The sequence below is a fragment of the Anneissia japonica genome, unplaced genomic scaffold (assembly GCF_011630105.1).
Source record: "Anneissia japonica isolate Jap-2015-1 unplaced genomic scaffold, ASM1163010v1 scaffold287719_len1884721_cov185, whole genome shotgun sequence".
Classification (NCBI taxonomy): domain Eukaryota; kingdom Metazoa; phylum Echinodermata; class Crinoidea; order Comatulida; family Comatulidae; genus Anneissia; species Anneissia japonica.
The window spans coordinates 906,340-921,890 of record NW_022715822.1 but is presented as its reverse complement, the minus strand read 5'-3'; the positions used below and the strand labels follow the sequence as shown (position 1 = coordinate 921,890).

At 32.5% G+C, this 15,551-nt stretch overlaps 1 protein-coding gene across 1 annotated transcript in view; it reads left to right on the top strand.

The window, feature by feature from the left end:
- Positions 1–15,551, top strand: part of LOC117109449 (zinc finger protein castor homolog 1-like) — a 65,189-nt gene that overhangs the window by 10,910 nt on the left and 38,728 nt on the right. The window contains exons 2-3 of the mRNA XM_033251809.1: positions 6,624–7,773; positions 11,237–11,650. Of these exons, the coding sequence (XP_033107700.1) occupies positions 6,708–7,773; positions 11,237–11,650 (1,480 nt within the window). The 5' untranslated portion in view covers positions 6,624–6,707. The remainder of the gene's footprint in view (positions 1–6,623; positions 7,774–11,236; positions 11,651–15,551) is intronic.

The window sequence follows — 15,551 nt, the reverse complement described above, 5'->3', positions numbered from 1 at the left end:
GTATCACACATGATCTAATAGTCAAGGCCATATCATACTGTATTATTAATAAGAAAAACATTAATGTGAAAAAGAAAGTAAAATTGTTATAAATTGTTTTGTATAGAACTATTTTGAAAGATAAGATCATATGGTAGTGTCATTAGAATAATTCCCTTCATGCTGTAGGATAAATAATAATAATAATAATTCTGGATTTATATAGCACCTCACATTGACACAACCTCGAGGCGCTTAACAACAACAGAAAAGGAAAAAAAAAATATAAGCCCTGTCCACAGGGGTGGCGCCAGCAGGAGACGGGGCCCCTGTCGGGGAGAGCTGGCCACCTTCCTCCCGAAAAAAACCACACTTCGTCGGGGAGAAATAAAATGTATTTTCTACGTATTAGTAGACTCTACAGCCTTTGAAACCCCTAAATTATCATATTTTTCAGGGCTTTGCCCCTGGAACCTTTCAAGAGATTTTGAGGCTAATTTTGTTATTCCTCAAATCAGAAAATATCCAGAATGTTTTATCAATTATGCAAGTATTCCTGCTATTTTATAGGCTTGCCTTTACCATATTTGGTATTGGCCAAAAACAAATTTTCGTATACTGTACAGAACCAGTACTGAGTAGTGTAGTAGGAGAAAAAGTTGTCTTTTAATCAGACCTTAACTAATCCCCAAATAAATTGGAGCTGATGATGCTGCCTTGGGTAAAATCTTGAAGAAAAAAATAACCCAACAACAATAGACCTATCTGGAAAACTTAAAAATTTTCATGGAACTTAAAACTGAATAAAATAAACAGGGCCAGTATTGTGCGCTTGCTCCACAAACATACTTTTTGAACCATAAAAGCACAGGTCTACGTATGTTTATTTATGTATGTTTATGCCAATTGGTTTGCAGGATCTTAACGACAGTGTCCTAGAGAAAACAATTATTTGTCATAATTATATCTGTAGAATTTACAATAAGTACGTAGCTTGTTTTGAGTGTTTTTAATACTATATAACCATTGATTAGAAAAGTTATCTTTTAACAAATCAGTAATACGTGTATTGAGATTGGCTAAACGGACGTGTTTGATTTAAACCAAACATCATCTAAGTTACTGTACATTCATTTACAGTTAGTTAAGGTGATATTACCATGTACAGTATCCATATTTGAGGCATGTCGTGGCAAAATGGCTAAGTTGTAGCAAAAATTGAAATTCAAGTTATTAGTATTTTTAGATACCTTAGTATGTGATCTTTAAAATGAGGGGTCATTTATTCAAATTGGACATTTCAAGCCTAAGTTATTGGAAAGTGAATGTACAGTACTCGTAGAGTAAAGATAAACATGATTTTGAGTAATTGCCTTTTGAAGTTATTTGTGCATACATTGTTTAATAGAATGAACTATCAAAATAACATTAAATAAACAATTTGTTGACCACTTCCAGAACTAATACTTTAGGAGATGATTAATAAGACATTAAACTGTTGATCTATAGTGAAAAACAAATTTGGATTTTTAGGCAATTTTTTTAGCTCCCAACTTTTATAGCTCATTTACTCAATAATGAACTGTGCGACAACTTAACCATTTCGCCACAACATGCCTCATTTGTTTGAATCGTAAAGTTTTCTATTATCAGAAATAGTGGTGAATGTAAATGAATGACCCTTTAGCAAGTCTGTATAGTACAGCAAGTAACATAAAAAATTAAAGATCTAATAATGGAAGAAAATGGACATTATGTACTTTTCTGGGAGAATGAAGGGAGAGGGTACTGTAGTCACAGAGGTTTTCTTTAACTTGCCCTTATAAATGAATGACCCCTAGCAAGTCTATATAGTACAGTATGTTGTTAGCAAGTAACATAAAAGCTTAAATCTAATAATGGGAGAAAATGAAAGAACATATTCTACCAGTATAAAAAATATACAAATTAGAAAAATAAGTACAAAAATGATGAAAGAAATTTAGATTTGTGAGAAATAGAATTTAAAATAACAAATTGGTTAAAAATAAAGTTAAAAAATAATTCGTACAGGTACCAGTATATTGAACTATAAAAAATTATGGAAAAAAAGTGCAACAAAAATGAAGGTAATTCTAACCAGACTACAGGAAATTTGGATCGATTTATTATCTTAATGCACGAAACGATTCATGTTTATTTGTGATGCTTTTCTTTTCTGCAAACTTTCATTTTCCGTTTCAACCAGTTTTTCTGGTTTTTTTTGTTTTTTTTGTTTTTTTTTTAAATTTCTTTTCTGTTGTCCTGGAATTTAGAAAGCACATAGAGACAAATTTTATATGCGGTATATACAGTAAGTGCACAAACATTAACCATTGAAATTTTTCTTTTTTTTTGTTTGTTTTTCTTTTTTACTGTACAACTTTCTTTTTCCCGTTTCAACCTTTTTTTTTCTGTTTTTTTTTTTTTTTTCATCTCTATTGTCCTGGAAAGCGCATATAGAGATGAATGTATGCAAGCGCACAACCATTAACCATTGCAGTTCAGGCTCCAATTGAAATATACAACATAATTTTTTTTACATAATAATAAATAAAGAAAAATAATAAATAAAACAATATTAGTACAGCACTTAAGATAGTACAGTGCACCCTCTAATTCGAGAGCCTTGTAATTCCGAGACCTCTTTAATTCGAGACCACTTTTCTAAAGACCCAAGTAACAATCTTTAACATAAAGCTAGCCCTCTAATTGGAGACCAACTCCGAGACCACCCCAAATTTTCAGGACCTAAAGTGGTCTCAAAACGGAGGGCGAACTATATTGAAAACTAATATAAAAACTCTATGAAAACTGAAAATTTATAAATAGGTTTCTTTCCCAATTGTACCTGTCATTGGGGCATTTTTCTTCAGGGGCCATTTTTTTCTGTGGCCATTTTTATCATACACCGGGTCTTGCTACACCGGGTAAATTGCTGCTGATTGGTTGGGCAGTTGACTGTGTTTTTTTTTTTAAATAAAAGTTGTAGCCATTATTAGGTTCACTAGAACGTGAAATACAAATAAGTAACAGTAGCACCTTCTTTTAAATAAAAAAATTTTTAAGACACAAGCTATACTGTATTGACAGTTTGACCAAACTCCATCAGGTATTGCTAGCTTGAGCTAACTTCATCAGGTATCGCTAGCTTGAGCTAACTTCATCAGGTATCGCTAGCTTGAGCTAACTTCATCAGGTATCCTTAGCCTGAGCTAACTTCATCAGGTATCACTAGGCTGAGCTAACTTCATCAGGTAACTGTATCTCTAGCTCAAGCTAACTTCATCTTGTGAATGAGCACCTGATGAGTCATGATGGAGCTAGCGAACGCTTGTGACTAACAAATTTACTTAGTCAAAAGACAGCGCAAAGTTGTACTTATTTTATTTGTATTAAATTTCATGTAAAAATGGTCCCTGGTTGCAATAGTTAGTATTACTGTACTATTAATCCTACTGTACTGAGTTTGACTCCAAAACATTTCAGACATCTTGTACTATTAATTATGAAGGTGGTAGTATCCAGTAAAGATGATGTACAGTAATATTATCGATTGTGATGCAAGTGGTTTCAGATTTGGCTGAATAATGAATTAACGAATTGTAATGAGTAATTACAACTTTATTTAAGTTTTATTGGATGTCTAGTTCCATTTGTTTGCTTTAGTAGTTGCAATAATTACACTATTTCATCACATATTAACATCAGCTGACCACTACGAGTGGTTAAGTGCTGGGTAAACATTGACGAGTTCCATTCCAAAAACACCTATCGTGTAGTCTCACGTATAAAGAGGCTTAAAAAAGCAAATTACATTTGAAAAAAACAGATCATATGCAACACATGAGTTTACTACTAAAATGAAGCTAATAACTGTTAGTATGAATAAAAGGAATTAATGAGGGAATAAGATTTTGATGAATATTAAAAAGCCCATAAAAACAGTATTATTTGAAAGATTAGCCCTACATTTGGCTCCGTTTTTAGCCAGCTAGGTGCAGTATTAAGACCATATAAAGCAGCCAAATGTAGGAATTCCGATGAAACAGGGAGGTTGCCTTATACGGCCGAAATACAAAAATCTTCTTAAACTCAGTGGTCGTCTTATACACGGACCACCTTTACTAGAGTACATACAGTATCTGGAATAGAGTCTGCAACATGATTTTAATGGTAAATAACTAAAATCGGATCTGAATCAAAAGTTATGTATGACTTAACTGGGTGTGGAGTTGAATAGATGGAGTAGAGATAAATAGCTTAGTGGTTAAGATGCTTTCCTTCTAACCTCAGGGTCCTGGGTTCAGTTCCTCTCATAGGAGGACTTCCTCTCACAGCTATAAAGACAGTTGATCACTCCCTAAGCCTCAATAAGCGACGTAGGTTTATAAAGCATCATTCCATCCTATTAATAGTGAGTGTACTTTGCTGTTGGATAAGAAGGAAATAAAATAAGTCCCAAGATAAATGATTCGATTTTCATATGCTTCATATTTTACAAAATTCCAGATTTTCAAGTCGGAAAAAACCTCATGTCACACTGGTTAAGTATCTAGATTCCTTTTTCCTCCGTATTCTCAATTTACTTTACCCACCACTTCAATATGCCATCATCCTCCTTTTCCTACTACCAATCCTTAGTTGTTTTTATTTTAATTTTTTTTTTTGGTAATTTAAATGTGAATATTCATGATTGAAGTGTTCTGAAGGTCAGTATGACCTAGTTCTCCTTATTTCAAATAATGGAAACATCGATAACATAAACCTCGGGGGAGTCAGAGTGTAGATCGACTGTGGAATTCTGTATTTAGATACAAAATAATACATGGTCGCCTACAGGTATATATTAGTTCCTTGTCCAGTAAAGGTAGGTAATTTAGAAATAAAGTGAGTTTGGTCTAACACATCACTTTAGACTAATATACTATACTGTAGTACTGGATTATTAATTGGATTAAAGTCTTGATGACTAAACAAATGTTGTACTTCATGGATTATCTGGGATTATCTTTACATTCCATTTTAACTATAGATTACCTTTACTGTGAATTTTAAATCATAAGTGAAACCATGGATAAATTATACTGCATGGGATTATCAGTAATTATCTTACATTGTCCATTTTAACTATCTATTTCATCTGTGATCTTGAAGTCAAAGTGATAACTTGTGGACAAAGTATACTGCATGGGACTAAACTGAGATTAATCTGCGATTATCTTACATTATCCATTTTAACTATGGATTTCATGTACTGTGATCTTGAAATCAAAGTGTTAACCTATGAATAAACTACACTGCATGGATTATTTGAGATTATCTTATACAGTACATCATACATTATGCTAATACATGGTTGTAGTGGTAAAATACAGCACGATGATGATGTACAGTGTAGAATAGATTAATTGTGGACACATTTTTAAAATATCTTGTTTGCAATGTTGATTTTACAGTTGCTGCTATACAGTTAGTAATTTTGAAAACTGTACCTCAAAGAATAGATTAAACTACATTACAACTTATGAAGCGGAATTAAATATATTTTACCATTTGTTTTTAATATGCACTTTGAGTTGTTAACTTTGTATATTTAGTATTTCATTAAATATAAATTTTAAATTATTAGAATTTTTTCACAAATTAGCATACAAACAACTCTGAATACTATACTGCAAAACCTTGAATTGAAGCCCAATGATTCTTTTTTTTTTTTGCAAATTTTGAATGGGCTTCTTTTGTGAGATGAGAATCTTTCGAGATGGACTTCTTTTCGAGGCTACTTTTGCAAAATAATTTGAGGGGGTGGGGGTTAGGGGTGTGGTGTGGGCCTTATTTTCAAAATGAATGCCAGTAAATTTTGAGAATTGCTGCTGCTATAAAACAATAAAATAGTAAAAAAAAAATAAATACAAATATAAAAAATTCCTATTCCACACAGTTATATAATTTAATTACCCAACCATCCATAACTATAAGCACGATCTTTCCATTCAAAAGCGTTGACCACCCTCACATTTCTAGGCCTAGGCTCATCTTTTGAAATGAATAACGATTTCAAATTGATATTTCTAAAAATTTTTACGTAAGCGCATGTGAGTTCTTCACAGATTTCGAAAGAAAAAACCTTCACGCATGCGTATTCAAAATTTCTGACGTATTGGAGCTAAAATAAAAACAGGAGCGATTTGAAAACCACCTATTTTTTAGTCACTAAATTTCGACTGCGGTCGAAAATGGGAATTCTTGGTTTGAGGTCAATTTCGACTACAGTTGAAGACGGTATCTAGAAGGTTAAATTGACTGATATTAAATTAACAAAAAACTGATGTGTGTGTTGCATTGTCTTAGTTGATAGTTCTATTTTACTTTCTTTTATCAATTTTGTAGGGGTGTTTTTCGTATTTTGCCAAAAATCATCTAAAAATGGTGAAAAAAGTAAATACATTGACAGTGTTTAGACAATTCTCAGGGATACTATATATTACATGATTTTGTACCATTATCTAGTAATTTTGAATTAGATTCAATTAATGATTTTACAAAACCAGATATTATTTGAAAATGTAATATAAAATTGAAATATAAGAATTAATAACCTTCATTATTATTTTCTTTTATAGTGAACAAGAGTGGAGGTAGTAAGTTAAGCAAATAAGAAAGAAAAAGGAAGGCAGAGCACAGGAGAAGAAAAAAGAAACAAAAAAATGCCAAAATTCAACCTAGATGCAATATGTGCTAAACTACAAACTCAGCGTGTGCCCCCAGTGAGTGCAACGACCCCAAACGATGACCAAGCTGAAGCTGACAAAGAAGTAGATTCAGGGGTCGATGACTCCGATAGCGGGAATGACTGCATACTGCAGTCGCACAGGACCTATATAGATGAATATAATAATATTTCCTCAAAATCACAATGGAAAAGCGATAATTACCATAAAGAAAGTTGTGATAATCATGCACTAACAAATGGACAAACTACACCAAAGATAGAACCTACAACGCAAGAATTAGAAAGTAATAATAATAACCATGAGAGACAATCATCCTTATTCGGTGCACGCAAACGAAAGTCAAATCAAAGGTATGTTCCGCGACAAGTGTGCGCGGTCGCCGATGCATGTGAAGAATTTGATTATTCCGGTAATGAGGATGATTTACCTAACAGCACTACCAAAGAAGATTCAGACGTTGGCCTTTATACAAAAGAGGGCAGTCTTGATTTATGTTTACGAAAATCAGATAGATGCATGATAATGCAGAATGGTTCAGATGAGGACAGTATCGATGGTGCACTTGATTTAAGTTGCCAAATGCAAGATAGGTCCGATATGCAAACTGTGAAACACTACGATACCTCCCCCACAAAATCTTTTCAAAATCATTCTAATAATAATTACAGTCGAATGACAATAGAAGATTATGCAAATAGGGCACTTGAAGATGAGGATGAGTCTGACGAAGAGCAGATAAATGATAACGTTGTCTGCTGCGTTGATGAGGATGGTACCGTAGCTCTTTTTAAGCGTGATGAACTCCCTTCCGAAGTATTACGAAACGGTAATGCAGATGTTGCTTCCATACTTTCACATGATAAAGACTGTGAAATAAGTGTGCAGTCAGATGAAGAGAAGTCAGGAAAAATGCCGGAAGAGGTTAGCGTAATGAAGGAGTATGCGTCAACTGCTTTAGACGAGTTGTTTGATATGTACGGTGTAGAAGCTGAGGGCCGGGAAATGATGAGACACATGCCGCTAAATTCATTCAGTTTAAGTAAGTATTTTAAAATTGTTTTATTAGTTCAAGATCCATTATTAGTGTGTAGACCTACAATGTAACTTAAAATTACAGTAGGCCTAGTAATAAGTTAAAGTGCCTTCTGACCAACCCTGATTTTTTGAATGTTAATGTACTTTTTAGGCAACATAACAGTTTCCTTTTTTGTCCTAAGGCAATACTTTTTTTGATACCTTGTTTCAAAAACTTTTTTTGTAAAGATCGTCAGAGGAGGGCGGAAAAAAAATAAAAACAAAATTTCGTTTTCTATATATACAACCACACGGAGGAGAAAATAAAAATAAAATTGTTATTTTAAAATGTAAAAAGTGTAGTAATAGGATGGTTAAATGCTTTAAGTTTATATGCAAATTTTGACAAAATTACATGTTATTTTTGGAGATTTCAAGGCAGTGACAGGCGTAATAAAAATAGAGAAAAACTTTAATTTTTTTCTGAAATTTCCATTTTTTGTGGGCGGCGGGTGTGCTAATTGGCCGAAAATAACATTTTATTTTTATTCGAAATCATCAATATTGGTGGGCAGCAGGTTCGACAAACAAGGTAAAAAAAATCTTGCCTTAAGTGTAGTGTCCAAAGCTATTTTTAAGAAGTGCATATTTTACAATGCTGAGGCAAGAAGCAATAAACACCTTTTCCTCAGAATAAAAGCATCACCATCTTGGACTCAAAATTTGTTAAGTTTAAAATTAATTTGTAAAAATATCTAATAGTAGAAAATTTTGTAAGTAAAAAGGTGAGGAACACACCACACAGAGAAGAAGTGAAGAGTACTGTAATTTAGAGTTGACAGTTAAAGCGAAGACGTGAGCAATTTTATCTTCATATCGGTGATAAATTCTCGGGCAATAAAATTAATGCTGTTTTATTTTGAAATGCCCACCAGAATAAATGAATATGCTGTGCGATTATGAATTGAATGTAAATTGAAGTTGTTAATGTTTATAGAGAGTCTGATGGCAAAAGTGAGTGACCTCGAAAAGTGAATGTTATTTTATTGTTTTTGTGACGATATTTAACTCGCCCAAAGACCAGCAATCCTAATGTTTATCAAGCAATCAATTTTTATGGTAATCTAATGCAGGAAAATTGCCGAGTCTGTTGGAATTTGATATAAATTAGTTGGCTGTAGAGACTTGCTTCATAATACCATAACTCAGTGGGCCTTTTAGACTTAACAAATGACCAATCAGATTGGGGCCAGGAATATGCGTGTTTCCTACAAAATTACTGTCCTACTAAAAGTGTGTATATTTACATTGTTTTGGGGGAATTTAACAACAACAATAAGAGAGAGCAGCTTAGCTCAGTCGGCTAATCCGGTGGTAGCCACTGTCTGTGCGCTGAACCGTGGAGATCTCTAGGTCCCCGTTCAATTCCCATCGCTGCCTCTCCTTGTGTTTAAGCTAGAGGGCTGAAATACAAGTTGCAATAGCGCACCGTCTTTCGGATGAGACGTTTAAGCCATTGGTCCCGTGTGCATTTATGGCCCATGTGCACGTTAAAGAACGCAGTACAGTCTTCGGAATAGAGTACTGTAGGGGATTGTCTCCCCATGGAGAAAATAAATTTTCTCCATGGTCTCCCGGTGTACTGTCCAATCACCACCAGAAGGACCCCACTGGAAATAAGTCTTCTTCTAGACTTTCGTGGGCTATCCTTGGTGTTTACACCGAATAAATCCAATCCAATCCAACGAAGGAGTCCATTGACCGATTAGCACTGATCAGCAGAGCAGTTTTTGCCTGCGAGATTTGAATGCGAAATCACTTTTTTTCCACACACTCTGCTCATCTGTTTTCTAAAACCTTCAAACCGTCCAGAATGGTAAGTCTTTGGATTGAATCCTAATTTGGAACAGTAGATTTTTCAAAAATTTAACTATTCAGAAGTGGTTCCTTTATATTTTTTTCTATTTCTTTATAAGTTTGTTTTCAAGGCCTTGCCATCTGATTTTTTTTTTTACCCATTCCCCCCATTTTGTGTTGTAGTGTAAATTTAGTGACATCTTAAGTTTAGTACAGCAGTGGATTACGAGGTGCAATATAATTTTTTTTTATTTGGCAAAAGATTGAAAGATAATTTATTAGCCTTTGCTACAGTATTATAGAACCACATTAAATTTTTTTTATGTTGCTTGTTGCACTGTACATTCCACTCCCTTTATAGTTCAACAAGATTAGTGATCATTAGTAGAACAATAGCTTCTATTATTAAACTGTGTGTAATCTGTAAGTCAAGCAAAGTACAGTAAACAGAAATAAACAGAAATGAAATATTAAGTGACTCAGCTGTATTCTATTGGTGGCTTCTATAATATTTTGAAGATCTGAGTTTCAGTGTGAGGTTGACATAATTACAATTAAATTGTACCTCAGGGCCAGGCCTGAAAATAGACATTGGGCCTCCAACCATGAAAAATATTTTTTTTTATAAAATGCATTCTTAATGATCAAATAAATAAAAAAATTAAAAAAATTTGTATCACAATGGCCAATAAAATATGGTAAAAAAAGCTTTATTGCTTGTTATTAGCTTGCACCATGATTTATATTATTAGGGCTGCCTGCAAATGTGACAAAATATGAAAATCCTATATTGTACATAAAATTAAAATATTAAATTTCCTAGTTCTGCAAGGTTCAATTATGTATTACTATTAAATATTAATAAGACATACTGAAAGAATTTTATTTTTACTAGCTGTTTAACTATAGAAAATTCATTGAGTGCCCACTAGTTTAAGGGTTTAATTAATTACTGTAGGAAAAATTTATTACTGATGTTGAAAATATTCTTTTTTTTTTCATTTCATTAAAGGCCATATATGAATTTTTGTTTTTATTAAATTATTAGCTAAAAGCAGACTTCATATCTTTAAGGCACAGTTAAGATAACCTTTATACATTCAAGTTTTCATGAGGTGGTTGAATTCCATAATTGGGTCAATATGTATAGGTTTTATTTTATACAACCTATTACAAGTGCAGATTATATTTTTTTTGCATACGTATAAAATATTTATGTACTTGTATAATGGTCGATCGATGGATGGCTTAGAAAATTTAGGCTAAAATTGAAATTGTAAAGACAGATATAAACTTAATTATTCTGCATCAAATCATTATAGCCTTTGGGCTGAATTCATAATTTGATATTTGATAACAATCCAAGAAAAAGATCACCATGTGAAATAATTATAAACAGCTCATTAAAGACATAAAATCACAACTAAGTACGATGTTGAATGAAATTTTAAAAATAGTTGAAAAGGTTAGAGTTCAAATATTAATGATTAGCAAACATAGGGTAGTATAGTTATAGTTAATTCAGACAACTTTTGTTATAATAATTAATGTATATATACAATTTTAAATAGATAATGGCTGTTGACTTAATTTTATAAAAAATTATTTATCAAAATAAATTATATTTCCAGATAATCTGTTAAAATTCCAAGAGCAAGAGAAAGTTCTAAAGCGAGCTCAAGAAAATAGTGGTCGGACTACGAAAGTCCGGAGCTCAGAAAAATCAAAAGCAGCGCCACCAAACAAGTGCAATGACGATGCCGCAGACCAAATAGATTCTAAATCAAGCCAGGCCACTCAGCCGAAAAACTCAGTAGCCTTATCCATCCCACGAGGGAAGTGGCATGAAGATCAGCAATATATACCCGACTACAGTCCCCCGAAGTACAACGCTAAAAGTATTTGGGGACGTCCCGTTGGAGGGGGTGGTGGACCGAACTCAAAGAAAACGGTCAAGCAGCTAATTATGGAGCAAGCTTTGGTGAAAAGCGAGAAATTGGAGTCATTCTCCAAGTATGATTACTTGATACAGAAACTAGAAGCCGGTAAGTACTCAAAATTTTAAAGCAGTTGCGGGTAATACAATGCACGGCACTTTGTATTAAAACGTCCACTCTCCTACGAGCAGGATCTCTATAATGGAGTGGAGAAGCTATATAGGATATCACTGATTTCTATTGAAAATATATAGTAGTAGAGGTCGGTGATTGTGATGTCTCTATCCCGGTCTCTGACCCCATGACGGCGCTCTTCTAAGCAAGGGCACCATTGCGGGGTCGGGAGACCTAGGAACCCGGAACTTCTATTATCTTTGGCATTAATGATGTTGGTGGCCCTTAGAATATAATTTGATAGCACGATCTCATCAAAAAGCCAAGTCCAGCTGGTTGATGTTTTTTAATTAACATTTTAGGTTTTTTAATTGCATTGCATTTTAAACAAAGTGAATATGTAAATGAAAGTCAGATGTTAGTCAGTAGTAAGCTGGTGTAGTCCTCAGGGATGATGGTGGGTCTCTGAGCTCTTTTCAATGGAAAATCTGCTCTTGCACTCTGTATAGCCAGTAGTTAAAAATGTTGTAGATCTAGATCTGTAAAATAAGGTCTTCATTAATTTTTGTATAGTGAATTATTTTGACGTACTGTACCATACCCACTGCTTACATTTTTTTGGTGAGCATATTTAAAAAATAATTTTGATTTCAGACTGAGCTACTTACATTAATATAATTTAGTGTTTGAATTGTTACCTACTTAATGGAATGATTAAAATTTGTATTTTCTTTTCTAAACAGACACAAAAATTATTAAATTTGCTACAGACCTTCAAAAAATGTTTTTACACATTTAAAATATTAGCCCTAATTATAATAAGAATTTTTGTAGTAAAAACCATAAATCTGCAAAAAACTGATTTAAAAGTTTGTATCATTTGAAGTTAACAATTTAAATTTGATTTTTTTTTTTTTTTTTTTTTTTTTATTAGGCTCTAATTTTAATTTAATTGTTGATGTTTTCACAGGTTTTGCTATAGATTTTAACTTTATAATTCAACCTGAAGAACACACAGTATTGTATAATCCATCATGCTATGTGAATATGATGAAATTAGCCCAGTGTGAACACTCCTATCTATATTACTATTACAGCCCCAATCTTGTGCAAACAGTTAATGTTTAATTTTTCATTTATTGTATGACAAATCCACTTTACAAAATTATTTTAGGATGAACTTTGGACCTGATTCTGGGTTAGCATGGTTTGTTCACGTTTTTTAATAGATAATTTAATAATTTTTTGCATTCAGCAGTAGGCTGTTATATTCATTTAATATTAAAGGGTGTTACAAATTGTAATTAAAATTATACCCATGGAATTTGATAGAGATTAGCTAGGCCTATATATCTAGTATTAAACAGTACAGTACTTTTTTTTGCCCTTATGATCTGAGCTGTGGTTCAGTTATATTTTATAAATCAAACAAAAATTTAAAATTTTTCAAATACTTAAAGAATAATGAATGCTGTGAAATGTTCTTTAATGTAGAGACTAATGGTTTTAACTAAAAACTAGATGAAATTCTTCCAAGTATATATTAATGCTGTTCTTTACTGTTAGGACAAGCTTTAATTGTAATAATAATAATTATTTATTTAATAATGATGTTTTTTTGGTAAAACACAAACTATATACAAAATGACCTCTGGTGGAAAATACAATTTTTAAAAGGTGTCTTAGTAGTATCCTTGACAAGGTTTAAAAAAAAAACCAAAAAAAAAAACCAATTAAATTAAAATATTAAAAAAAATACAAAACACAAAGTTACCATAATTGTGGTTCTGAAAAAATAAACCCAAATATGTGATCTTTGTACATTCAACAATTGGGCCTACCTACTATTGTCCTTTATTTATTTTAATATTTTCAAGGCTTTTGAAACTGTTACCGCAATTTCCTTTATCTTCATCTCCCACATCCTTCATTACTGATTTTATTTATGTTAATGACACTGATACGCCAACTGTTGAAATGCAGGATTTACCTTCCTGGTGTGATACCAGTAATCACCATAGGTATCTGCAAACTCATTTGTACATTTCAAGGTGCCTATATTGGCAGTCAGGTGTAAAACTATTTTTGACCCCTTTAGTGGAATTCCAGAGTCCAAATTAGTAAAGTTACAATCACCAAATAGGGTAATACACACCAAATAGGCCAGTACTACTATATACACTAACAGAAATTATATCAACCATAATACTATGTATAATAGTAATATTAAAGTTTATATCAATGTACAGTAGGTACAGTATTATGGGGAAAAAATCCCTCATACACCAACCCAAAATCTGTGTTTTTTTTATACAGTATATTAAAGTAGTAGGCCTACTGTAAATTAGGTTTCTTTACAATTTATTTTGACACCTTTAGTGGGATTCCAAAGCCCAAATTAGTAAAGTTACAATCTCCAAATTGGGCAGTAAACACCATATAGGGCAGAACTACAGTACTACGTATACAAAACTATAGTAGAGAAATTATATCTACCAGAAGCTATAATACTAAATTTAGTATTATTATACGTTAGGTAATGATAAAAATCACCGTAAAATCCCAACCCAAAATCATTGTTTTATACATTATTATAGTAGTACTATATTAGGGTTTCTTTACAATTTATTTTGACCTCTTTAGTGGAATTCCAGAGTCCAGTTAGTAAAACTATAATCACCAAATAGGGCAGTGCTACTACTGCATACACAGTAGAAAAATTAAACCATAAGCTTTAAATTAGTAGGTAATGATAAAAATCACCCCTTAAAACCAATCCAAAATCAGCATTTTATTCATTTAGTATTAGTACTGTATTTAGGTTTCTTTATACTTCATTTATTTCATTTTCTTTATGTACTATAAAAATAAGCATACTTCCATGAACATTTATTCATCATGCAGGCCCTGGCCCAAATAATATACAACGATATATTATAAATTCCAGTGCATCTAAATGAATATTCATTTGTACGTTTAAACAAGGACATTTACAGTAACTGTAAAATTAGTAAATTACTTACTTGGATAAAATTTTGATATTTTTGGTCCAGACATTAAATAAAGAAATTTAGATTTTGATTTGTAATTTGTATAAATGGCTGACAAAAATAGTCATCCAGTAGGTTACTCCTATACTTTAATTTAAATGTCAGGTTAATGTTTTAATTGTGACTTGTACGATATTGTTGTCGTCATCATCATCATCATCATCATCATCACTGTCTGTATCAACTTCCCTGTCATAAGATAGAAATTATGATCGCCATCAATAACATCACCATCGTATCTTCATTGGACGTTATTGAAATTATTCTCATCACCAGTGAATAGACAACTCTACAGTAGGCCTAATGTTACTGTGTTTGAATCATTTGAAGGGCATCCACTAATTCCATCAGAAATTCATTTGAAACTCTCAGGAACAGATGCCTGATCGCAATATCTCGTTAATTATGTAATTAGTTGCTTGAAGAGTGTCTGAAATAAAAGAATTAATTACTGAAAACCTCACATGATACTGTACAGTACATGTACTGTGCTATTCAGTGCAGTAGTATCTTAGTTTTATTTTACTTTATTTGGTGTCATATTATTAAAAGTATTATACAGACTTGAGAATTTTAGTTGCAGCCAATTGTCTGTATATAACTAAACCTACTTATGAGTGCAAAATTAGTTGTCTCTAATACACACTGTATAGGTCAATATTATTAACAGCTGTGGAATTTAAAAACAGTCTGCAGGGTAAAAATGGATAGTTCAGCTTTTTTATTTGCATTTCATAATATTTTATTAGTAAACTTACAAACTCCTCATTGCTCAGGGACAACAATCTAGCCAAAGTCAGTGGTGGCTCTAGGATACATTTTCTGGTGGGGGGGGGGAGCTAAGT